The 27,001-nt window shown below is 38.9% G+C and overlaps 1 protein-coding gene across 1 annotated transcript in view; it reads right to left on the bottom strand.

Annotated features, from left to right (window-relative positions):
• The window catches only part of ptprn2 (protein tyrosine phosphatase receptor type N2), a 250,356-nt gene that overhangs the window by 77,136 nt on the left and 146,219 nt on the right, over positions 1-27,001 (bottom strand). The window contains exon 11 of the mRNA XM_041813639.1: positions 18,570-18,634. Within this exon, the coding sequence (XP_041669573.1) occupies positions 18,570-18,634 (65 nt within the window). The remainder of the gene's footprint in view (positions 1-18,569; positions 18,635-27,001) is intronic.

Here is a 27,001-nt window from a genome sequence, read left to right as displayed (position 1 = left end):
ATTTCATGCTCTATCACCACAGATGGAAGACATTCATACATGCACCCAAGTGAAGGTCATCATATAAGAGACCATAACAGCTCATCAAGCTATTTAGTTGACCTTGCCATGCAGAGAGTAACTAGCAGTTACAGCAGGGTCCGCAATTACAGTCAATTAAAGTCAATAAAAGATGATATGACAGCTGATTACATTTAATTCAGTGAGAGTAAAGTGGTTTCTGTATTGTGTGCTCGCTGTGCAATAATTAATTTACTGCTTCACATCAAGCTTAGATCAAAAATGTGTTTGCTAAAAAGCCACGTCACTTCTGTTTTGCATCAGGATAAAAGGCTTCAGTATTTTGTAAATGTGGATATTTTTGTAGAAATCAACTTACTAAAGAAATAAAGTGCTTTGGAAGGAAATAAAGTGCTTTGGAAACTTTGCCCATCCTTCGATTTGACAGATTTGTTGATAGAATGATGGAAGAGTTAAATCAAATAAATACTTCTGCCCTAATTTCGCTATGACGTTTAAAAGATTACCATGAGCCACTGCTTAGCCTGCAGCAACGTCTTTCTCCGCTGCTGTCGACGCTAAAGTGCCAGATGTGCTAGGCAAGTAGCCACATGATAAATGGCAGAAGGTGAGAGCTCTGTGGCCGGGACCGGGAGCACCCTGCCCCTGCATCCCGCTGCCAGTCCCTTGGCATGCAGCTCATCAGGCCAAATGGCAGCCACATCCCTTCAACGCTGACATTTAAAACCTCTGCCATGCCATCCAGCTGTGGACACTACAGGTCCCAACCCCCTCCCTCAGGCAACCGGTCCTAAACCCCACCACTGCTGCTGCCAGACACCAGTCGCCAAAATTAGCATCAACTGGCAGAGCTTTTGTTTCAAACAAGTGTGCATCGAAAGTGCAGCATGATAGTTCGCAGTATCAGGAGGGAAGGTTACTGGTAATCAGGCTGCCCACAGAACTGGCTGGGCCCCAGAAAAACTCAGTGAATGGGCCCTACCCACTTGTGATTAGTTGATATTACTAAATGTGTTGGGTCAGTAGCATTGGTGCTAGCATCCTGATTCACAGTTATTTCATTTTGGAGCTGAAAAGTTCTGATGTTCAAATTACTTACTGAGCCACTTTTTAACCCCTTTCATTTCCATTTTTCCACCTTTTTCCACATTTGATGAATTCTTGGGTGTTTTGCCTTTAAAGAGAGAAAGGACAGATCTGAAAAGATAGGGATATGAGAATGGGGAATAACATGAGGTAAAAGAGCCACAGGCCAGGCTTGAGCCTGGGCTATCATACATGAGGCGCCACCTAACACTAGACCACCTGCACCCCCATTTTCACCTCTTTACAACCTTGAACCTATTTTTGATACTTTTAACCTTTTTCACTACTTCAGCTGCCTAGTTGCTACTTTTTATCATTTGTTTGCCTCAGTAATCCATTTTGACACTTTTTCCCATTTTGACACTTTTAACCAATTTTTTTTTACACTTTTTAACTGCTTTTCACAATTTCCCACCCATTTTAACCCTTTATTGCATTTCTTAACCAATTTCTGCCACTTTTATCCTGTTTTGCTTCTCTACTACTTGTTGCCCATTTTTGCTATATTTAACTTAATTTTGTTTACTTTAACCCTTTTTCACTACCTTAGCCAATCATTTTGCCACTTTCTGGGACTTTCTTGCCCCAAATAATCAATTTTTGCCACTTTTCACCTGTTTTTAATTCTATTTGACTCCCTTCATAATTCATTTTGGCCACTTTTATCCATTTTTGCCACTTGTTGCCAACTTTTGCTACATTTTACCCCTTTCCACAACTTTAGCTGTCCTATTTGCCACTTTTTGTCCTTTTTTGCCATTTCTCACCCATTTTGCCACGTTTTACCCATTTTGATGCTATTTAACTGCTTTTCACAATTTCCTCCACTTGTTGCCAATTTTTGCTACATTTAACCTATTTTTTGCCACATTGTAACCCCTTTTCACTATGTCAGCCATCCACTTGCCCTTTATTCAATATTTTGACTCAGTAAACCATTGTTTCCACCTTTCACCCATTTTTGCTACTCTGCCAATTTTGACAACTTTATCCCATTTTTGCCACTTTTTAAACTACTTTTTATTTTTCGCTCAGTTTTGACCTTGTCTTCCTTTCTTATTTCATCTTCATCCCAAATTTGCTTCTTTGAACCAATCTTTGCCACTTTTTAACAGCTTTTCACTACTTTTTTGCGACTCTCTGCTTATTTTTGACATCTCTATCCCAATTTCTGCCACTTTTTAACAGATTTTCTTCACTTTTCGCACTTTCTGCCCATTTTTGACAACTTTATCAGATTTTTGTCACTTTTTTAACTACTTTTATTTTTCGCCCTGTTTTGACCTTGTATTCCTTTCTTATTTCATCCCATCTTCATCCCAAATTTGCTTCTTTAACAGTTTTTCATCACTTTTTGCTGTTTTCTACCCATTTTGACATCTTTATCCCAATTTTGCCAATTTTTAACAGCTTTTAACCACTTTTGCTCCCTTCTGCCTATTTTTGACATCTTGATCCCAGTTTTGCTACTTTTTAACTGCTTTTCACCCATTTTTGAGCTTGGTTTCCTTTCTTATCTCATTAATGCCACTTTAATCCTATATTTGCTTATTTGAACCCTTTTTTGCCAACTTTTTAGTTTTTTTTTTACCCCTCTGTAACCACTTTTCACCACATTCTTACAGTCATTTAAAAATAAATTCAACTCATTGTTGCCTATTTTCACCTTTTGTCTCTCTTTGCAATTATTTAAGTATTTTCCCTAAAAGTTACTGTAGTTTCTTATACTTTATTCTCTGGCATTCTGACGTTTATGGCTCACCTATGATGTCTGACATTACTTTCCAAAGTGTTTCATCAATGTGCCCATTTACATGGTTTACATTACCAAAGGAGGTAATTCTGTTTGAAAGGCTATACTGCAGCATAAATAAATAAAATCCGTTCTTTATTTCTTTGATAACAGTGGTTATTATACAGGTTAAAAATACAATATGGTTATCACAGATTAACTTTAAAATGGACCGTGATTTCCCTGACCTCTGTGCTTCTGTGTTCTGCCTGTCAGCATCTGTGTGCTGGTGTTGTCATGTTGGACATTGTCATTTGACATGAAAATGTCACGTTGTAATCATTAGAGACAGAAGGAATCCATGAAGGAAGCTACTCTGCACTGTGAGAGTAATTTCTGCCCTGTGTGACCATGTTATTCGATATATTGTTGACAATAAGATGAAGAAAGTAAACAAATGTGGACTGAATACAAGCTGTATATGTCAACTGGTGACCTGGGGGTCAAACGCTACCTTACTCCTCCATTACTTTACTTTGAAACATAAGTGAACTGTAAAAACAGAGAAAAACATGACACAGTCTGCCATGAGAAGATTGAAAACAGAAACATTTAGTTATTTTTCATTCCTGGTATGAGTTTAGCTCTTTGCATGAAATATATAAAAGACTGATTCTGTTAAACTATTTCATATGTATAAATGAATGCATTTTTAAGAAAGACACAATTTAAACAAATTATACTAAAATAGTAAAAGCAGCTTAAATAGGCATGAATTCTGCATTTAGTTCACTAAACTAAGCATTTGTGTTCATATTTGACTTAAAGAAATAAATGTTAGTACAATAAATTCAGATAAAGCTTTATATTTGCTCCTTTTGTTTCATTTTAGGTAAAAAAAAATAGTTGTTAAATTGAGTTTATCCTACAATATATAAATAAATGTGGCTCTCTTGGTTCAAAGTTGTCCATCCCTGCTGTATATGTTCAAGATAAATAGATGACATGAATGTTGACAGTTTCCTTCTTTTCTATTGAATCAGAGGCAGTATTTGTGCCTCTCATTTCCCAGTGGTGATAAAAATATGTTTTTTTTTTACAGCACCTGAAACCAGCACCCTTTGGGCTTTGCATTAACAGCAATATCAAGTGAACCACAAACTCTAACCCTCACAGTAACCCCACACAGACTAAAGGAGAGTAAATGTTTGAAAGCATCCAACAAAGCAGACAGGTGATTTACACCAGTGTATACGTTTTCATCGCTGGTTCTGCTTTAATTTGATCTGAACATTTCCTCCAAGGCCACCTCGGCCTTGAGCTTTTCTTTTCCAGGAAAATAAGAGTACAGAAAATGTATCTTATTTAAATCCTTACAACAGGCGGAGGATATGCCCTTCAACAAACTGTATAAAAATACCACTGTCAACCATACACATTAACCGAACCTCTCTTTAACAAAAGGTAGCACAACATAAAAGGAAGGAGAGTAAACACTTTGCATCCCGGCACTCATTAAAAACAGACAGAGCAGCCGTACCCAGGGGAAAGCACACGTAATGATATAGAAAGAAGCAAATACCAAACTGCATGGCATGGTATCAAAGGCATTTCTACAGTCCAAAGGTCAGGTGATGGTAAAAGGTTGCTGAGAAACGGAGCTGCTGGATGGTCTTTCATCAGCGGGAGGCAGCTGGAGTCTCCACAGAGGCAGTGTAACTCAGGGCTGCAGGCACAGTGGGGCTGCTCCAATATGACATTTCACATCCAGATCTGCCACAGTAATGGCATTTTAGCCACTTTTAAAACAGCCAGATTGGCCTTCCTGCACTGCTGAAATTTTTATAGACGGCAATTTTTTCATTGTTTGGGTTTATTACAGTGTCTGAAGGAGATTGGATAGGATGTCGATGTGAGAAAGGCAATTGTGGACCAATGCGGGATTGATTGGCTGATAGAAAAACACACTACACAACACAGGGATGGGTTTGAAAATACACCCCTGCAGTGCAACCGAGCCATTCTCATTTCCTCCGAGGGGCTACATCCACACTTAAAGGAGAATAAGTAAAATTAACATAAAAATACATTTTTCTCATCTTGTGATTCCTAAAAAAAACACGCCAACTTGGGTAAATCTGTTTTGAAGTTAAGCATACACCCATGCCGTTACAAGATCAATTTGCACGACTCTTATCGCACTTATTTATTTATTTATTTATTTCAGCCCCGGCGTCTGCCTCTTCTCTGTGGAAAGAAACGGTCAGCGTTGTCTCCCTTTGAAGTCCCCTCAGAAATTATTTGTCGCATTTACTCGGAGGAATTGCACTCGCTGATGGCTGCACATGGTATTTGTTGTTAAGCAGACTGTGCTTCAATATTCATGCTTTGTTAGATTAAAGGGGAGCAAAATGCACTGATACTGCCTGATGCTCATAATATAAAAAATGAGGAAATAAATATTCATGTGAAAAGTGTTGCAGCAAAACAAAAATGCAAATTTAAATTCATCATCTCTGTGCCAGGAGGTATCAGATGATAGAGTGCATTAAGGGTGACTGAGCAAATGTGATTTTTGATGCTAAAGTTTCTGTAGGATAGGGTTTTATCATAAAAAAGTAAAATAATTTTAAAGTGAAGGTACAGTTGATCCAGGGTAGTTCTTCTCATATACACAGGAACAAACAAAACAAGATTTAAACCAGACTCTGACTATGCTCATGGTTCTCGGGCTGCTTTTACTTGCATGTTTGTGAAGCCACATGCTAATGTGAGCATCAACATACAGCACAAGTGTCAGGTGATCACCAGAGAGAGTTTCTGACAACTAGGGAAAGACCAGGTATGGGTTTGCTACCCATGTCAGCAGTGGTGGCTGTAAGCAGACTTGACACAACCATAGTGAGTGACGTCAAGTTTACAGAAAATACCCCTAGAGTCAGCGAGAGCTGGGGTGGAAAAAGACGCACAGGTGGATTACAATGGAGCGGACATGGTCAAGGTCAGAACTTTTCAAAATAGCCTAATGTTTTCGCACTGGGTATAAACCAGACTATGGTTCAGTTTGGTCCAGACGAAGACCACCTCTTTTGGTTGGTCTGTTTGGTCCAGACCATGATCCAAGGGAGGTTTCATACCTGACATTTAGGTGGATCAAACTGAAAAGTCCAAAAGTCCTGACCAAACAACATCGGTGTGAAAGCACCCTCAGATAAACACACCAACAGTGCTGTTCTGTCTGCAGGCTCAGCTGATCCCATTTTCATCTCTGTAACTCCTCTGTTGCTATAACCAAGCCCAGCATGGGGCGGGGTGATTAAATTCCTCCCCCCTGTGAAGTGCGTATCAAAAAAAGACATGAGCTTTGATAACAAATGATTTCTTTGGACCAGGCTGTCAACATGCCCGTTTTTACAGTATGTTAATATGGGACCTATTGGGGTGTTTTTAGCTTTTGGAGCCAGCCTCTAGTGGACACTTGTGGAACTGCAGTTTCTACACGTCAAAGTTGGCTTGATTTCTCAACATAGGGTTGTAGCCTTGTCTAAACAATCGTGAATATCGTATGGTGAAAACACTTGTGATAACACACCTAATGCTAACAACTGTGCAAAGAACCTCAAACAACAGGCTGAGTAGGAAATTAATTGAACATCAAAAAACTTTGATTGGACAGAACAAAATAAGGGATTATAATTGTGCTAATAAATCATGTCACTGCTATCTCTTTGCCCTTACATTTTTTTCCTACTAATCCTGTAATTGTAGAGAAATTAGATAGATTTCAGTCATTCCTGAAGTTAAGATCTGTCATTTGAAGCAGCTTAGCTAGCATGGCAAGTTAATCCAAAAGCTTTGCCAATATTCAGATTAGGTTGTATATTCAGATGGACACAATGTCAGCTGTCAAGAGGTGAAGTCAAAATATTTGGAGCTACCCTGCCTGCAGTATTGGTCATAAGGCCCATCTCTATGTTAACAAATGTGACATGGGTCGAATTATAAAGTTAAGTTTGTAAAAATTTAGAATCCGTCATGGAAGTTGTACGCTGATTCATGTATGAGTGTTAATCTCTTTAGGTAGTTTTGTTTTAAATTAGTTAGATGATGTAAAAAAGAACACATGCAACATCGTAAACAACTGTTCAGCTCACAAATTTATCTCCGATCTGCTCATGACAACGGTATTTTGGCTTCACTTTTGTACATTTATAGGAGGCGTGTTGAGAGATGTGTTGTCCATATTAGTATACAGTCTAAAATTCATATGGAAAGCACCATGTAAAATAAAGCAGCTTCATTGCAATGAATAATAAATGAACCCCAAAGTCTTTGGGTACAAAATCTTCATATTTATGGAGAGATAAACTGTAAAAAGTTCATGAAGTGAGTTTAACATTAAATCTAGGCCCTTGTTTGCTGTTGTAAAGTTGAAATTTATAGAAAAACATTTTCAAACTGAGAAAATCTGAAAGGCAAACCTCTAAACATGATGCACCACAGCATTTTCAGGAAGCTTGTCAGACCATTCTCACAGAGATGTGCCCCTGCATTAATTACAGCACAGGATATTGGAAAGAAAGCCTTCAAATCCATCGGGAGAGGTCATCATTACATGTGACCTTTTCTCTGAGATGAGTTGTGCCTCTGTGCCTCTGCACTTATATCTTTGATTAGAAATATAATGACATCTTTGACCATCATAAAACCACGGCATTCTTCAACTTTTCATTTATAGATTCACAAATGACAGCCATTATGGAGCCAAAGTACAACGACCAATACGTAGACGTTTACTGTATGTTTGTGCAACACATGCAGAGTGCTGAGACTCCCCGCCTGCCACATATGATTTACATTTAGTGCTTGAGTAATCAGTTGACATGCAGCTCTGGGAATTCTCAGCTTAATAAGTGCTTCTTCACATTCACAGTTTGCCAGAGTTATTTTGAACATGAGACCGCTGTCAAAATGTCAATGAATCTCAATATAACTGAGTAAATCGCTCAGGGACGTCTCATCAGACGCATGGGCGTTTTAGTGGGGGGAAAGTGAGAGTGAATACCCAGAGAGAGGGGCCATTAATGTGCCTAAAATAATCAGAGTTTTAAAATGTTGTTTCTCTTTAAGTGGTAGCTGTCATGAGAACAGTCAGGCTGTCAGTAAACATGATTCCTCACTCTTTCCTAACTCTTACAAAAAGATTGTTAGGTTTTTCATTTTATTCGACCTCTATTTTACCAGGAAAACCTCACTGAGATTAAAATTCTTTTTTTTCAAGAGTGTTCTGGCCAAGACATGGCAGTGGTACTTTCTGTGAGCTTGCTGCCTTTGTCCTGATTTTAGAATGGCCCTTACTGCACAAAGTCAAGCAGCAGAAGTTTAGAGTGTCAATGTGCAAATACAAAACACCAATTTTTAGGAGAACTAAATATGTAAAGGCAATCTATAAGACAGGCCATTCATCTTGTGATGGATTGGTCACTAAAATGTGGAGATAATGTTGGCACCACTACACCACTGGATGTACAATACGATACTAGGGGAGTAAATCACCAGTTTCATCCCGATACAATTTTGCCGATATCCCAAAACCTGCCACAATACGATTTCCGTTTAATTCAATACAGGTGCATGCAATCGATATCAGACGATTTTATGCAGAAATTTAACACAGTTACTGAAAAAAAAAACGTCCTGCAATTAAATTATCTACAGGTCTCTGTGTTTAATGAAAACATCTCTTTAACAAAAGACCTGCATTTCACTACAATAATAAATGTTCTCTCATTTATTTAATCCAAGACCCCTGATTAACTTTAAATGAGGAACATAACTATAAACGTTTGTGTTAAAACATGTTGATTTAAAACAGAAAACATTTTCATTACCAAACATTTTTACTTCCTCACACCTTCAGATCACTCTAAAGCAGGGGTGTCACACTCATATTGAGTTTAGGGACAGATTTGCTCCAGTGAGACGTCCTGAGGGCCAAACTATTTGGTCCAGAGGTGTCAAATGGCGCTTTTCCACTATACAGTTCCAGCCCTACTCAACCTGACTTGGCTCTACTCTACTCAACTCTACTGTGTTTGGGTACCTTTCCCCCAGCCCTAGTACCTGTTGTCGTTTTTTAAAAATGGCGGGTTTGATTCCTGTGTCTGGCGTCGCGCTCATGACTCTTCGGTGACGATATTCTCTGACCAATCAGTGGCCGGCAGTTGGTCGACATCACCTTTTAGTATCAGCTCAGCTCGCTTGGAACCAGAGCAGGTACTAAAAAATAGCATCTGGTACGAGGTACCGTGCCCTTGGAAACGCAACACAAACCGAGTAGAGTCGAGTCAAGTCGAGTAGAGTAGGGCTAAGATGGGCTGATGGACAAGGGCCAAAAATCAATCTCAGCAGGGGCCGGTACTGAATTTAGCTCTAACCTGAGAGCTTAGCAGGGTCAACATTTAACAGAAACTATCAACCTCATTTTCACCAGCAATAAAATATGAAAAAAAAAACAACTTAACAATGATGATAAATCATTTTAAGATCCAAAAAGAGAGAAAAAAAGTCGAAATGATAAGTTTAAGGGCTCAAAATCTGAGAAAAAAAAGTTATTAATTCAAAAGGGCAAAACACAGAATTTAAAGGCAAAATGATTTTAAAAAGGCAAATATATGAGAAAGTAAAAATCATCAATTTAAAGGTCAAAATATGGGATTTAAAAACCAAAATCACGAGTTTAAAGGTCAATTATGGGATAAAAAAGCCAAAAACACAAGTTTAATATGGGAATTAAATCGTGAATTTAAAGGTCAAAATATGGGATTAAAAAACCAATATAATGATCTTAAAGCTCAAAATATGTGACTTAAAAGCCAAAATAATGAGTTTAACAGTCAAATATGGGTTTAAAAAGTCAAAACAGTAAATTTAACGGTCAAATATGTGACTTAAAAGCCAAAATAATGAGTTTAACGGTCAATATATGGGATTAAAAAGTCAAAATAATGAGTTTTAAGGTCAAATATGGGATTAAAAAGTCCAAATAATGAGTTTCAAAGGTCAAAATATGGGATTTAAAAACCAAAATGATGTGTGATATGTGATAATTTCTTCAAATATAGAAACTCAGACCAAAATAAACATGTCTTAAAGGGGTAAATATGTGACCAACAACATTAAAGAGTCTATCGAGAAAAGCGAGTCATTTAGGCATTGCCAGCACTAAAAAAGCCAGCTTTATTTTCACTTAAAGTGCCACAAGTTCCACTCTGTGTGACGTTTACAAATAGAGGTACTGCATGGCGGTCATATGTAGAGGCTTATGACTGCCAGGTAATCAGAGTCTTCTGTGGTGTGATTTATAGCAGAGAGGCTGGCATCTGAGTGGACATTTTTCAGCCTTCATGTTGAGCTGGTGCTACAGAAGGACGTATTTTCCTCGGAGTCTTGTCTGGGTGGAGTTTTGCTGTCTCAGCTGTCGGACCTGTTCAGATTTTTTTTAAATATTTAATTTTCAATCCAGAGGAAATCTTCTGCACACTCTTATCACCGTGAATCTTTGTCAATAGACCAAGCTTTAGGTCAATGAGACCTCACTCAGGGCAACATTAGCGAGACATTTTCAACCTGGAAAATATGTTTAGAGATTAAATATCACCCCATTAGCATTAAGGGAGATTAAATCATTTTTCAGCACTGTTATAGCCAAGCTTTAGATCTGTTTGTATCTTTTGTCCCACATGCAGGCTGTCTTTTTCTGACTAATAATGGCTTCAAATAGTGGACCAAAAATGCCCCGTTTTCTTCGGTTCTCCTCTACACCCTGCCCTGTCATGCTGCCAGCAAAAGCAACCCCTCTGCCTGGTTGGTGTCTCGAGCTTGAGGAGGGGGCTGACTCACTGACTACCCCTCCCTCTTTTCTCCTGTACAGAAGACAAAACAAGAAGGTGGAGGGATGCACTGTCACAGAGCTCGGAGCCTTAAAGAAATGATGCTAGTGGAGGAAATAAAGTGTCTGCCAGGGCTTATTTTACACTTGTAGAAGTAAATATATGATATTAGGATGAATATATGGATTTATATGTTTAGTTTCAGTGCAGACAGTGGAGCTACAAAAGCTAGAGTGAGGCTGCATCTTCATATGACTTTGTTTCCACTTGGCTTCGTTCCCCCTGACAAGGTTTTCACACACTTAAAGGAGCAGGGTTGCAGTGTGAGGAGCTCTATTTGCCTTTTGGGTGTCCACGAGAGTGAAGCTCCCACTTGGGGAAACAGCTGTTAATAAAACTGAGCGCACATTTCTTATACCCCCAACATGCATACATTATTACAGAACAAAGCAGGAATTTTTCAATTGTTTCCTCCTTAGGAAGCCCACTTCCCTGCCATCCATAATGGAGTAGATATAGCTCTACGTATTGACTGATCCCCACCCACCCTCCCCACTCTGACATTTGCTTATCTGCGTCCACATCTACTGCTATTGACGTGTGCTCTATCTGGACATCTTTCTAAGCTGTTTTGTCATTTGTCACCTCTTAAATAAAAACGTAAGGAGTAGATAGGGGGGTGGTGTTGTCAGTGACGAAACTTCATGATACTGATCATAGTAATGGTTTTATTTAAAACTTAAATCTAAGCACGTTTGTCTTATGTCTAGAGAAAATATCCAACCACACTTATGGTGAGCCACATTTACCTGATAATCTTACTAAGGCCTGGACTTCTAGTAACAATTAAACAAAATTTTCTTGCAGTTTTTTACCTGTGGAGTGCATTGACATTAGAGGAAGTTGGCTCTCTTTGTGTATGACGAGATCCAGATCCCATTTGAGAGGTCTTTTCTTTTTTTCTCCTTTTCCTTATTTGATTGACAGAATAGTGAGGATCTTTTTTCCATTGTGCTTTACCTCAGGCACACAACGCTCTAAGGACTAATGCTTGCAGGTGTAACATTAATGTTTTATACCAGGGGTGTCAAACTGCTCAGTGAGAAGTTTTATCTGACCCAAAATAGGGTTTTAGGAAGACTTAGGGAGGTTTGAGAAAAAATTACATGACATTTTTATTTATTAAAAAAATTAAGCACAACTGGAGTAAAATACAAGCAAAAGTATCAACAATTTGTCAAAAAAATGCTTATTTTGACTGATCTGACAAAGCCAAAGCAGAAGAGCCATTTCTTCTAGCTGAGCTGAGCCAAACTATTTCCATCACTAATGAGTCAAAATTCCCATCAAGAGAAATTAGATACAATATCTACATTAAAAACCCACGTTGTTCTACGTGAGTTTGACTTTACTCATCAAAAAAAAAAAAATATTGTAACAGTAATACTGAAAATATTAAAGTTTATTCATATAGCATATCAGTTGCAAAGTGCTTTATAAATAGCCTACACTACATATAAAAAATACAACTATAAGAATGAAATATATTGTAAGAAATGTAGCACTGTAGACCAATGTAGACATTTTTTTCTGTTTTATATCTCTAACCCTAAAAGGCCTAAAACACAAAATAATCTTTAAAATATTCAAGTTCTTTCTTTATAAACCTTTCTCCAATAAAACAGTCAATAACCCACTGCATGTCTGAGTTGAGCATCATATATCAAACATCAGGTATTGAAAGGGTCAGTGCATTTTCTGGCAGATCCATTTCCTGGTTAAAACCAGACTCAAAAATCGGAAGAAACTCCCATTATTCCGTTTTTTTTTTGTTTGTTTGTTTGTTTTTGACCAAAACTTGAAAAAATGGAAAAACAAGCCATTTTTTTTTCTTTTTTCTGTTTTTGACCCAGAATGGAAAAAACAAACAACATTTTTTAAAAAAGGTCAAATTTTTGTTTCTTTCAATTCTGTTATTTTGTTTTCTTCATTTAATTAATACTTGAGGAAAAGGAAATCATGTGACCTATTGGGAAAGGTGAGCATTTCAAAATAAAAGCCTCCATGTAAAACAAGAGCCATCTATTGTGTTTTATAGTATGATAATAGTATTATCTATCTATCTATCTATCTATCTATCTATCTATCTATCTATCTATCTGTATATATGTATATACAATATATGAAATGAGAATAAAAGATAATATCATTACAGCCCATTAAATTGCCTGTACATTTACAGTTTACATTATTTATCATATACTGTATATAGAGAATTTTGGTCTATTATAATACTGTAAAATTCAACGCACGGCTCTTGTTTTGACAGTGAGGCTTTTATTTTGAAATGTTCACCTTTTCCAATGGGTCACATGATTTCCTTTTCCTTGAGTATTTCATCAAATGGAGACAATAAAATAACAGTATTGAAAAAACAAACAAAAAAAAAAAAGTTATTTGTTTTTCTGACCAATATGAAAAAATAGAAAAACAACCCATTTTCCCATTTTGGTCGCTAATGTAGCTAAGGCTAAAGCTAAGGAAGCTATGTTACGAAGGTTACGTAACTACATAACGACACCTTAAGCTAACAAAGCTACGCTAGACATGTAAGCTACAAAAGCTATGTAGGTTATGTAGCTACATAGCTAAATCTTAGGCTAACAAAGCTACGCTAGCTATGAAAGCTACGTAGGTTATATGGCTACATAGCTTAATCTAAAACTGACGAGGCTATGCTAGATTTGCAATGTAGTTAACACAGGTAACGTAGGTTACTGAGATAAAATTCTTATGTAGATAAAGCTAAGGCCAACCAAGCTACATTTAGCTACATTACATTATTCAACATTTGCTGAAGCTAGAACTTTTTAAGAAGCAGTAATGCCATTCATGGCTTGTAACAGCTTTGTTAGCGTTAGCTAAAGCTGACACAGCTACATTGGCTTAGTTGTAACATTAACTACGTAGCTAGCGAAGCAGCATTAGCCAACATAGCTTAAACTAAATGACGCTAAAGCCTTGTTAGCTAAGGCTAATTCTAAAGTGGGTCTATACATATTTTAGTTTAACATGAGAATTTTTTTTTATATAAAATGTTGCTGAGTCTATAATGTTTGCAGTGTGGTTATTTCATGAATGTATCTGGGACACTTTGTTTATCAGTAAAGTGGTATATTAAAAAAACTTAATGCCCGCACAGTAAAAGAGATGCATTGATTTTGTGTCTTCTCTTGTCACAGAAAACATGTCATTTCATAGGCCATTAATAGAGATTCAGACTGGGTGTTGTTCCGGCGGTGAAGGGGGAACAAAAGTGTCACGGAATACATCAAAAACAAAAAACAGTGCCTTGTGCAAAAACGGGCCAAGAAGATCATGTGAGTGCAAACAACCTATTAATCTAAATCATTAAGAAAAAGAATCAGCTGCTGAAAAGCACGTACAATCGCCCATCGACGGAGAGCATCTCTATCCCTCGCTCTCTCTCTGAGCGGCAGCTGTCAGTCAAATCTGCCACGTTTCAGCACCAAGGTCAGCTCATTAGCCACTCTAAGCATAAACATTAACGTTCACAACACAAAAACCCGCTTTTTCAGTTGAAATAATTATTTATGAAACTGTACTTTTCTCGCCATTTAGTATTCAGTAGTAGATATTAATGTGTTATTCCATCAGAGCTTGTCTGCAGAAACAAAACTTGTCAGACTTGCCTTGTTTTCTTTTTCTGTTGCAAAGACCTTGTTTGAGCTTCTTTTCTACATCATTTGTTGACTCCATCATCCTGTCGCTAGGCTTCATCCTGATCTAGCTGTGTTTTTTTTTTTGTCACCCGCTCCCGTCTGCAGCAAAGTTTAAACCGCCTGCTCCCGCGAGATTTGAGTTGGGTCCCAATCCCAATGCAGCCCTCTACTCTGTACCTCCCTTCAGGTCGGACAGATGCAGCTTCTCACAGTAGTGGTCTGCAAGGAGGGGCAAATGAAATATGCAGTGTGCAGCCAGACCCCATTTGTCAAAGTGGATGAAAAAAAAACAACATCATCATGTATGTGTGTGTGAGTGTTTGTATAGCTGCCTGAGTGTGTATGTCTGTTGATATGCATAATTGTCAGTCAATTGCTTAATTGACCACTTGTGTTTATGTTGTTTAAGGATAAAACGCTATCTGTGAGATGAATTTAATTTAACTGTATGATCATTTTGGATGAACTACTTAAATTGGGTCTGTCACATGACATTTTATCTTTCCTTATGGAACAATATTTTTACCTTTAACTCATTGAATGATGTTTATTTGTTGAATGTATCCTAATATGTTGACCCTGACTCACAATAAAAAAAGAAAAAAAAACAACATCATAATGCTAGACCAAACATCACTGATTAAATCATGTCATGTTTTTTTCTCTCCTTAGTAGCAACAAACTGACAGGCAGAGAGAAGAACCTGAAACTCTGAATTTAAAGGATGAGACAGTCATGGAGAACAGATCTCACGTTATCTTGCAGCTGTGCAGAATAAAGATCTGATGGGCTGAGTTGTGGCTCACCTACAAGCTTCCTTGCTCACTGCACAACTTAGTTTAAAAGTTCTATTCATTTATTTGCTTTTTAGTTTGTTTGTTGAATTATTACCAATATAAGTTCAAACTTTTTGTGCCCCTCTCTGAGACTCTTTCCTTTAAATTTTGGCCTTTATTAGCTGATTTGATGTTTGTGTCTTTGTTTCAGTTTATTTTCTATGGAAAAACATACCCAAAAGTGCAAATTTATTGTGTAGATTATTCCTAAATTGATTAGTTTTTAGGGAAAATTAATTAAGAAAAAACAAACAGTTGTAATTGTCAGTGACCCATTTAAACATCCAATTACTCATATATAATTGCATTGCAACAGATTGCATGTAGAAAACGCGATATCGACCATAAATACGCCAGTTTTCATGCAAATAAAATTATGGTCATTTTATGGACAGTCATTTTAAGCAAAGTGATGAATCATATTTATGGAATAAAGGGGATTCACTGCAGCCTCCCTCCATCCCATCCCCCACCCACAAACAACCTCATTTTCTAGTTGCACAGAGCCTCATTGACATTAGCCTAGAAACACTGCATGATGATTTCACACCATGATGTAATGCAAAGAGAATAATAACTTTGCTAATGTTTGACAGAGTAATGATGATGAAGAATGAAGGAACTTCAACTTAAGAAACAATCTTTAGATTTGACAATACTTAGTTAAATCCATCATCAAGAATGGAAGGAGCATAGCACATGTGTAAATCTGCCTAGATTAGGCCATCCTCACAAACTGAGTGACCGTGCAGGAAGAGACTAGTGAGAGAGGCCAATAAGACACCTATGACTGCTCTGAAGGAGTTACAAGCTTCAGCAGCTGAGATAGGAGAGACTCTGCTTACAACAGCTGTTGCTGTGGTTCTTCACCAGTCAAAGCTTTATGGGAGAGTGGCAAAGAGAAAGCCACTGTCGAAGAAAACTCATTAAATCTGGACTAGAGTTCACCAAAAGGCAAGAGGGAGACTCCATAGTCAAGTGGAAGAAAGATGTTTGGTCTGGTGAGACCAAAATGGTGCTTTGTGGCCATCAGACAAGACGCTTTGTTTAGACACTATAAACACTTCACCATCCTCAATGTGAAGCACCGTGGTGGCAGCATCATGCTGTGGGGATGCTTCTCGGCAGCTGGCAGGAGGCTTGTAAAGGTAGAGGGTAAAATGAATGCGGCAAAATAGAGGAAAATCCCGGAGGACAATCTAATTCCGTCTGCAAGAGAACTGAGGCTTGGAAGAAGATTTATTTCCCAGCAAGATAATAACCCAAAGCACAGAGAAAATGGAAATGGTTTAAAGAAAACAAGATGAATGTTCTAAAGCGGCCAAGTCACGGCCCAGACCTCAATCCAATAGAGAATTTGTGGCTGGACTTTTTTGTGTGAAAAAAGCCAAATTATACTGGCCATAATTATTTTTTTAAAAATCAACAAAAGGGTAAAACATCCAAGGGGATAAATACTTTTTATAGGCACTGTAGTTGGATGCATTGGTCCGCTTTCTTTGAAATAAACATCTCACTGAGAATGCAAAGATTTGAAAAAAATGTGGATAAAAAATTGGCTTTAAATAGGTATATGAAGATGTCAATCTGGGTGTGTCAGATGAATATGGCTTTAAACAACTGCAATGAGAAATTTGGACTAAAAATTAGCCAAATACTTTTGCTTGGATGCGTTTTTTGCAGTGTGAGATCGGAATACTGTCTGTGAATTGCCTACCTTCCAGCTTTAGACCTCTTACGGTGAAACTGAATCACTTTACACAGTATATTTCTATTTTTTCCAGGTTAAAAAAGAGCTTTTCCAGCATGAATTCCCTTTTAACTGTAGTCAATTTCCTGCAGATTTACTGAAAGCATACTTTCTGTTTTAACACCTTTTAATCTAATGTATTTGAAGAGCCCACTCCACAGGCTCTCCTGTCAAAAGCTACTATTTTCCAACAACTTACCCTCAACTCACCACTTCTTGGATACAAACTGGTGAGATCAACACATGCACATTACCGCCATTTGTAATAAAACACCCTTAGAGTGGGTTATATACTTTGCCAGAGCTGTATTTGTTGTACAGTAAACGCTGCACTTTCTTAACATGCATTTTGAAAGAAAACACAGTCTGGCACAGATTTTCTCCCCATGAGGTGGAAGACAGATTTTTTTTCCTTCTTCCTCCCTCCCTCCCTCACCCTGGCTCCTGCAGAGAGGCTATTATTGCAGCTAATTATCTACAAATAGGCCCAATATGACAAACACAGCCCTGTACCAGTGCTGGCTATAAGCGCAGGAATCAGTGCGAGCGGGATAAAAGGATGAAAGGAAGCGAGGAGAGGCAGACAAAGAAACGGGACAAGAGTCAGAGCGCAGAGAAAAAAATAATTGAGAAGAACGTGATGAAGACACAATGTGGAGTAAGATGAGAGAAAATGTGGTGCTAAAAAAGATATAAGTGGGAGGCAGATGGGCGAAGAAAGGCAGTGACACCAGAAGGGAGACAGCATCGAACCAAGAAAATGATCTTGTCTATACAGTGCTTGTTGCCCATAGCAACTGTCCTGCAATGCACATGCAGGCCACTTCCATTTAGCTCCCAGCATGCCTTGTGATCAGGGCGGCTCTGGGGGTCTGAGGCTGTCTGTCTCATTTCCATAGAGGAACTCATTTACGGGGCGAGCATGGAGGGCGATGACGCATCAATGGGTGCTTGATTAGATCTTTAGCGGCCATACATATGAATATTTATCAGTGTTGGATGAATACACGTTTACTCTCCTTTCATCTGCATCATCCTGAGTGTCCTCCTGCCTTCATCTTCATTTTTCCTGATGAATATGTCACAGGAGCATCGGCACTCAAGATAATCTGGTTATTGTGGCTCTGATGTGATGATCAACACTTGTTTTAAGTTGTGTAAAATGCATCAGGCTTTGTCTTGTTGTGTTTTTTTTCTCTCCCCTCACTAAAGCGACAGCAGCTCTTAGAGACCTAAAGGAAATGAATCCGGGAAAGGACGGTAATCAAAGCAGCACACTTGAAAGGATGTATGTGTGTTTGGAATAGCAGCAGATTAGTGTTTGGCTGCACAATTTAAAGCTGCAGGTGTGATCTGAACGCCAAGACAAGTTGGAATCACAGAATTATTCCCGTCCCATGAGCCCTGAACACAGAAGACGAGCACAATCACAAGCTCGCCCACTCTCACTTCTTTTTTTTCCACACACAGAGCTGAATAATAGATATTTTTAGAGAGAGTATAACTTACATCACTGACTCCGGCCTCCACTATCTTCAGGCCCGTCTCCTTCTCCAGCTGCTGCTTCTGTTGGACTGCATGAGGAGACAGAAAGCAGAGGAGGTGTCAGGGATGAGACACAGGGATGACAAAGTAGCAGATTTCTTTCAGTTCCTGGGGCAGAAACGAGTGGTCAACCGACCTGAGAATGATGCAATGGAGCGTGAGTCAGATGTCAAACTGGTCATAGAAAATGCCCACACAGTCACACTCATAAAATCCTCATCAAGAGGAGAAACACAATAATGTAATGATGAGACAACAGCGCTTGGGGGGATGAAACAGAGCAGTTCCAGAAACAAAAAAAAAACATTCATTTTCTCCATCACAGATTTGATTATCGTCCACACTGTCATAACCATCCAAGGTGGGGTCACCATGAGCTACCTGCGTGTGAAACTACCAGCCATGCTCCTGACAGGCCATATTGCTGTACAATTAAACACTTTATAGGTTGTTTGCAGTCACGTGATCCCAATGAAATGCAAATGCTTGATGGAGGGCAGGAGGTGGGCATTGGGGATGCAAGGGAATGGTACATTAGACCTAAATGGACCTGTAAGCAGCCATTATCATTAAAAAATGTCATTAAAAATGTATACATACATTGTGTATGATCCCTTCACTTTATAGAGTGTTTTTTGTCCACAGCTTAGTCAGTTTACCTGACGTGAAGGTGGTCAATATCCCAAATAACTGTCCTGCAGACCTCATTGCAGGAACATAGTCTTGTTTTACTGTGCTGAGAGGCTAGCTTAGCCCCTTTAGCATATAAATATGTCTCAATTTGTCACAAAAATGCTTTTAATCTAAACCATGATGTACCAGCAATGGAATAAGCCATGTGGGGTGAGCTGTAAAAGAAATGATGTGCCGTTTGCCAACGACCTTCTTCTACTGAATGGCTCTTCAATGTGAGCCATTGTAGCTAGCTCCTGTTCAGTTTTTTGCAAACTCCTAGTGGGCTTTCATGTGTTTTCCACTGAGATTAAACTTCCAACTAGCCACTCTGCTATTAAGCCCATATCAGTGTAGGGCTGCAGCGATGGTTGTCCTGTCTTCCACAGTCGCTCAGTTTAACTGGGTGACCAGCTCTTGGAAGAATCCTGGTTGTGCCAAACTTCTTCCATTTGATATCATAGAGGCCACTCTGCTCTTGGGAACCTTCAGTGCAGCAGACATTTTTATTGTAGCCTTCCCCATATCTGTGCCTTGCAACAATTCTATCTCTGACCTCTACACCCAGTTCCTTTAGCCTCCTTTGGCTCGGTTTTTGCTCTGATATGCATTGTCATCTGCAAGGCCTTCTGATGACAGACAGGCAGACAAATGTAACTGTTTGCCAGAAGCTTAAGGCCCTAAAATCCACCTAATTACCTTTTCTAGAATGATCAAAAGTCAGGTTGAGGAAGCATTTCCAATATGGGGGCTGCCATTGGTGGGCTTCAAAAAGCCGCTTTAGAGATGAATAGTAACCTGACACGCTAGATGGATGTGTTTCGCACATCCATCTGGAAAACCTTCAATACTAAGCATTTGGGAAAGGGCAGAGGATTTGAAAAAAAAACTTAGTGTGATTGGATGAACGTTCTGTCTGTCACATCTTTATGGGCCAATCAGAGCAACAAAACACGTGACGTAGCTGCTATCGAGGTGCAAACCGTCCAACCATGGCGACTGTAGACATGTCTGTACACGACTTTTGTCGTTTTTGAAAAGAAAACAACTCACTGCTGTTCTTTGTTCTTCTTTTAACAAAGAAATGTCGTCAAGTTCTGATAAAACTGGCGCTTTAGCAGCATCCACGCTAAGCTCTTCCACCATAACTGCATCGGCCGCTTGTTGCTGCTTGCTCACATCACGACTCCACTGCGCCTGAGAGTACTGCCCCTCATCGCTGATGGTCATGTCACTTTCTGACCGAGCCCAAACTGTTCAGATGGGAGCTTTGCAAGATGGGTTCACCAGTGAGAAACACAGAAAAGGGCGTATCCATCTGCTTTGCAAGGTTAGATGAATGGGTGATGTCTTGGAGAATGCATCCATGTTTTATAAATTCCACAGTGACCTGACGATGGCTTCCAATAGAAAGTTCAGAGATCAACAGGTTACTGCAGTAAATTCTGAGTAGTATGTAAATATATGTGGCTAATTTAGACTGTCTATGGAAAATTCAATGTCAATCCATGGAAAGTCTCTGAATTCATGGACCAAAGTGGGGAACATAGTCCCATGCATCATCAAAATAATTTAACATTTTAAAAATGTTCTCCACCAAAAATTAGCTGTCACTGTATCATTGCACACATTGAATCAAACCTACAGAAGAACACCAGAAAGCAGCTGAAGTGCTTGTAGATTCGCAGCACACAATAAGTCGAGCTCCTGCCTTTGTTCTTGCAGTAATTAATACAGCAGCCGAGTTTGATCCTCACATCTATTGATCTAATCAAATATGGCGTGCTATTTCCACCGCTTTGTTCCAACGACAGACATTCTCATGCAAATCAAACCAAAGTGAAGCAACATTAAATATCCCGACGCTGAAGATCACACATTTCGCCGACTTCTTCCCCCTCCTGAGCTTCGCCACTTTGATGGAGACATTTATATTGAAAAAACAAAATCAAAGGGGGCCTTAATAGATTATGCCAAATTATAAAGTGCAATGAAAAACGGAGCATAATTTTAATTGAGTTTGTTAGCATGTGAATGTGATTGGTAATGGGGGAGATGAGAAAAAGTGAGGGCAAAATAGAGGGAGAGAGAGAGAGAGCAAGTCCTTTAAATCCCATTTCACCAGATGAAGGCGATGCAAATGACCCTGAAGAGCTGAACCCCACCTCACACTCCAAATTCGGCGAGGGTCTGTTTAATTAGTATTTTAATCTATGCCAATGATTCCACTCAGTCCACGACGTATGCAGCATTCCATCTAATTAAGCACGCTACTTTTAGAACAATCACCCATTCTCCTCGCTCTTCCCATCCTTTTCTTTTCTCTGCTTTTACGGATCATAAACACCGATCATCGTATCAACTCATCAAAATGGCAGCAAAGAGGGCAGGTTATACTTTAAGTGATAGCTTGAAAGGGTCGGGGAGTGGGGTTAAAATGTCATAACATTATGACAGCAACAGTTCTACCAAAAATTTTAGATTCACACAGCTTCTGAGGCGTTATTAACACTCTGTTTGCACGTGTCACTTCTTTTTATTTTTTAGGTATGATTTGTTCATTTTAGAGGCGTAAAAAGAAGAGTAAAATTTATTATCTGCACTGTTCAAAGTTACTGACTGACCACATGTTTCAGATCAAGCCATAAAACTCCAACCTTGCAAAGCAGATGGATACGCCTGTTTCCATGTTTCTCACTGGTGAACCCATCTTGCAAAGCCCCCATCTGAACAGTTTGGGCTGGGTTAGAAAGTGACCGGACCATCAGCGATGAAGGGCAATACTTTCAGGTACAGCAGAGTTGTGACGTAAGCAAGCAGCAACAAGAGACTGGTGCAATTATGGTGGAAGACATTAGCGTGGATGCTGCTAAAGCGCCAGTTTTATCAGAACTTGATGGCATTTCTATGTTGAAAAAAAGAACAAAGAACAGCAGTGAGTTGTTTTCTTTTCAAAAACGACAAAAGTCGTGTACTGACATGTTTACAGTCGCCATGGTTCACATCATGCAGTTCTGCATGGAGTTTACTCCTTCAGTACGGGCGCAGCTTTGTAGCGGCTACATCACATGTTTTGTTGCTCTGATTGGCCTGTAAAGGCATGACAGACAGAAAGTTCATCCAATCACCCTCAGAGTTTTTTTTAAAAAGCTCTGCCCTTTCCCAGTCACTGTCTATGAGTGGTTTCCAGATGGATGTGTTTCACACATCGATCTGGCATGCCAGGTTAATAAAACTTCCCAGCACATCACAAACACACTATTCACAATGTGAAGCAGGAGGAGGTGGCAGCATCATGCTGTGGGGATGCTTCTCAGCAGCCAGCCCTTGACGGCTAGTAAAGGTAGAGGGTAAAAGAAATGCAGCAAATTATAGGAAATGCCTGCAAGATAATCTTGTTCAATCTGCAAGAGAACAACAATTTGGGGGGGGGGGGCTCCAGAAAGACAGTGACCTCAAGCATACAGTAAAAGCCACACAGAAATGGTCTAAAGACAAGAAAAAGAAGAGGCCAAGTCAAAGCCCAGACCTCAATCCAATAGAGAATTTGTGGCTGGACTAAAAAAAGGGCTGTTGATCCCATGCAACCTGACAGAGCTTGAGTAAAATTGCAAAGAAGATTGCAGTGTCCAGATGTGCAAGTCTGACTGAGACCTATCCACACAGACTCTGCTGTGATTACAGCCAAAGGTGCATCTACTAAGTAAAAAGTCAAAAAGGCAAATTATAATGACCATGACTGATCTATAAAATCAAGGAACGTGTAAAACATCCAAGGCCTGGAATATTTTTATGGGCGCTGTACTACTCAACTTTAAAAATACTAAAATATCCTTTTAAAACTGCTGTTTGATTTCAGTTAGCCTGTTAATGGCATTTTCTATGATGTGTAAGTATCAAGCTAATGACCTTAGATGGTCTACATCAGGGCTATTCAGTTACAAATTCAACTGGAACAAAGTTTAAAATCAAGAAATGTAGCCGGGCCGGGCATGTTCGGCGCCCAGTAAGCATCTGGTAATGTCAAATTTGGAACCAATACAGATAAATTTAATGAAAAATATGCACTTTTTATTCATAGTCTCCCTTTTAGATTTGGCAACATGAAAAAAGTACATCATAAAGTGTGTAAAAACACAACAAGCTGTATTTGAATATAGACTGAGGAAGTAGAAATGTTTTATACCTTGAATAAAAATAAAATAAATAGAATGAAAAAACAAAATGAAATTCTTTAAATAATAATAATGATCACATCTTACCCAGGCATATCTTAGAGTTCATCACAGCTAAATTTGCACAGTTGTAGCTACAGTTCAAAAGGACATGCTTTATACTCTGAATTTCAGGGTCACTTCTGTCAGCATCGCTAGCCAGCTTCAAAACAACGAGCGCATTGTAGGTAGACTGTTGCTAGGCTACGAGGAGTGTTGCATTCACGGTCTGAAATACCGTGGGAATTTATGAAAACTTGAGAAACAGGCTGCCCTCTGCATCTCTGACATGTGGTCCCTGTGCCGCTAATTGAATAGGCCTTGTCTATATGGTCTGAGATTATTCAAAAAAAGCAGGCTGTGACTCGGATAGTAGTCAAAGAAGCAGCTGTAAATACTGTAACTCTGTATTTGCTGCTAACTGCAGCAGAGCTGGAGCTATGCTAAAACAGTGAGTCCCCAGCTGTTATGATGATTGAATGCTTTTATTATGAAACAGCAATATCATTAAATTGGGTGTTTTCAGTGGCAGGTTAATACAACTCAGAAGAGAAGAAACAAAATTTCAAAACAAAAAGATTCAAGCTACAACACACTGAGGACTGAATATACAAAAACTTATAAAGACATCCTTTCTGACCTTGTTTGCCTTTCTTTAGTTTCTTCTCTCTTAAAAGGGGAGGGTAAAATACCGGGAACACCTTCTGCTTTAAGCGTTCTTGTACATTCCCACCACCCACTATGACTGAAATAATCACTATATTCAAAGTCCTTGGAATATAAAAGACATACTGTAGACAAGAGGAGAGAAAAAAGGAAACTCTTCAACCCACTTTAATTTTCCACCCATGTATTTAGTCTGTCATATTTCCTCTCCATAGATATCTATAGTACCTGAGCTATTCTATTTAGGAGGGGGTAATGAGCGAGGTAATTGGGCCCAGCTGGGTGAGGTCGTAGGTGGCACAGCGAGGCGAAGCAGCTAAAAGGTCACACACCGTTTTGGTCCTAATGAGGCCCCCTCTGAGGGCACAGCACATCATGAGTCAAACTACGAAAAGATTAGCCAGGAATCAACACACGTTCATGAAAACAGCGGCCGCAGCTCCAGTTTGACTGACAAGCTGACATTACGGTGGAACTAAAGAAGCCTGAAGGTCAGTTTTTACTTGAGAATCAAAGCTGAGGACTCTCCAATCAACCTGAGGGAGAGGACGGCCCCACAACAGCCACTTTAAATGTAAATACAACATGCTAGCCGAGCTCATTAGCCGCTAACTGGACGGATGTGGGCTGAAGTGAAAATCCAGCCAATGGATTTGCTTGTTCTGTCAGCGACTGTACAGATAACAGCCCACAGCCTCTCTTTTCTGGTCGCCCCTCATATTAACCTCCCTCTGGAGCTCACTCTCCTTCTCTTCTCACACAGATTTTTTATACTTCAAATTAGCCACCAAATACTCCTGACAGACTGTGGAAAAGAGATGTCAGGTCTCATTTCACAGCAGCCGTTTTAATGGGCATTGTCTGAGTCCATCGAGTCTCATCTCTAATATCAAGATCTCATCCCTGCTGCTCATGTGATCTTTTCAGTTTCAGAGTCATATTGAGCTATATCATCTGATGTTCAGCAGAGGAAGAAAGGCACCGTAAAAGGGCTTTTCATGTGTTAAAATGTGCTCCATCTTCATGTGCAGAAAGGTGAAATTTCAAACAAGTGCAACAGTTTTACTGGATAAAACATATGAAAATGCAAGAAGACGTGATTAATTTGCAGTAAATAAATGCTTTTAGCTGGACAGCTACAGCACAGGTGATCTTTGTGATGAGTGTTACCAAACTGAAACAACAACTGGTGGGTCAGGACCTGTGGGTTTTTTTTTTAATGGTTTGTGAACTGGTTTCAGGAAAAAAAAAGGGCAAAATATCTCTGATGTTGAAGCCCTAGGCAGACATCTATCCATATACTTTTTTGCAGGAAATTTCTTAAATTCTGATTGTTTTCTTGAGATCTTCACTTATTATCCTGTTATCTTTGATGGAAATATTTTCAAGAAAGTTAGTTTTGATATGATAATTTGTAAATGTCCTGTCACCTTTCAACAAAAAAACAACCAAAATGTGTTATAATAGGAAAACTGTGAAAAAAAATGTTTGCATGCATGTACTCTCAAAGTGTTAGCCAGTCTTTTTGTTCAGCCTTTTGTTCTTTCCAAGGTCCAAATTTCAGCATTTTTTGTTGAATTAATTTAGTTAAAATCAGAAATTTGGGTCCCTACTAATTTAAAAGTGAATAACCTGACCTGCAAAACCTGATTCCAAAACATCTAAAAAAGCCAAGTAAACAGTCGTGAAAAAAGCCTGCCCTCTATGAAAACATTCTAACGTAGCACATAGCTTATATAGATTATGTTAGCTGTGTATGTAAGGCATAAAACAGAGCTACATAACTGACAGAGCTCAAGCTAAAGCTCACAAAGCTTATGGATATCTAGCTATAAAGCTTCGCTACATATGTAGCTTTTGTAGCTATGTTAGTTTTAGCTATGTTCCTGAAAACTAACTTAGCAACGTATTCTTACGTAGTAACGTTCACTAATAAAGTTGAGTACACAGTCTGCTTACATGAAAAAAGTCCTCCCTCCATGAAAAGATTCTAACATAGCAAATGTAGCTCATGTAGCTCCCTTAGCTGTGTAAGCTATGTACATAACAGAGCTACATAACTGACAGAGCTCAAGCTAAAGCTCACAAAGCTTATGGATATCTATACTAATGAAGCTTCAGAGCTAATGTCAGGTATAAAGCTGCGCTATGTAGCTTTTGTAGCTATGACAGTTTTAGCTATGTTCCCGAAAGCTACTTCGCGACATGTCTTACACAGTAATGCTGACTAATAAAGCCGAGTAAACGGTCTGCTTACATGAAAAAAGTCCTCCCTCCATGAAAAGATTCTAACGTAGCAAATGTAGCTTATGTAGATAATGTTAGCTGTGTATGCTATGTATAAAACAGAGCTACATAACTGACAGAGCTCAAGCTTAAGCTCACAAAGCTCACAGATATCTATCCTAATGGAGCTTCAAAGCTAATGTCAGGTATGAAGCTGTGCTATGTAGCTTTTGTAGCTATGTCTGTTTAAGCTATGATCCTGAAAGCTACTTATCTACATTATCTTACGTAGTAACGTTAACTAATAAAGCAGTTTGCTTACAACAAAAAAAGCTCTCCCTCCATGAAAACATTCTAACGTAGCAAATGTAGCCCATGCAGCTCCATTAGCTGTGTAAGCTATGTACATAACAGAGCTACATAACTGACATGGTCAAGCTAAAGCTCACAAAGCTCATGAATATCTATCTTAATGAAGCTTCAGAGCTAATGTAAGGTATGAAGCTACGTTATCTATGTAGCTTATTTAGCTATATTAGTTTTAGCAATGTTCGTGAAAGCTAACTTAGAGACATTATCTTACGTAGTAACATTAACTACGCAGCTAGCATATTTTTT

Source organism: Cheilinus undulatus, linkage group 19 (assembly GCF_018320785.1).
Source record: "Cheilinus undulatus linkage group 19, ASM1832078v1, whole genome shotgun sequence".
NCBI lineage: Eukaryota > Metazoa > Chordata > Actinopteri > Labriformes > Labridae > Cheilinus > Cheilinus undulatus.
This window is presented reverse-complemented; position numbering and strand designations above follow the sequence as displayed.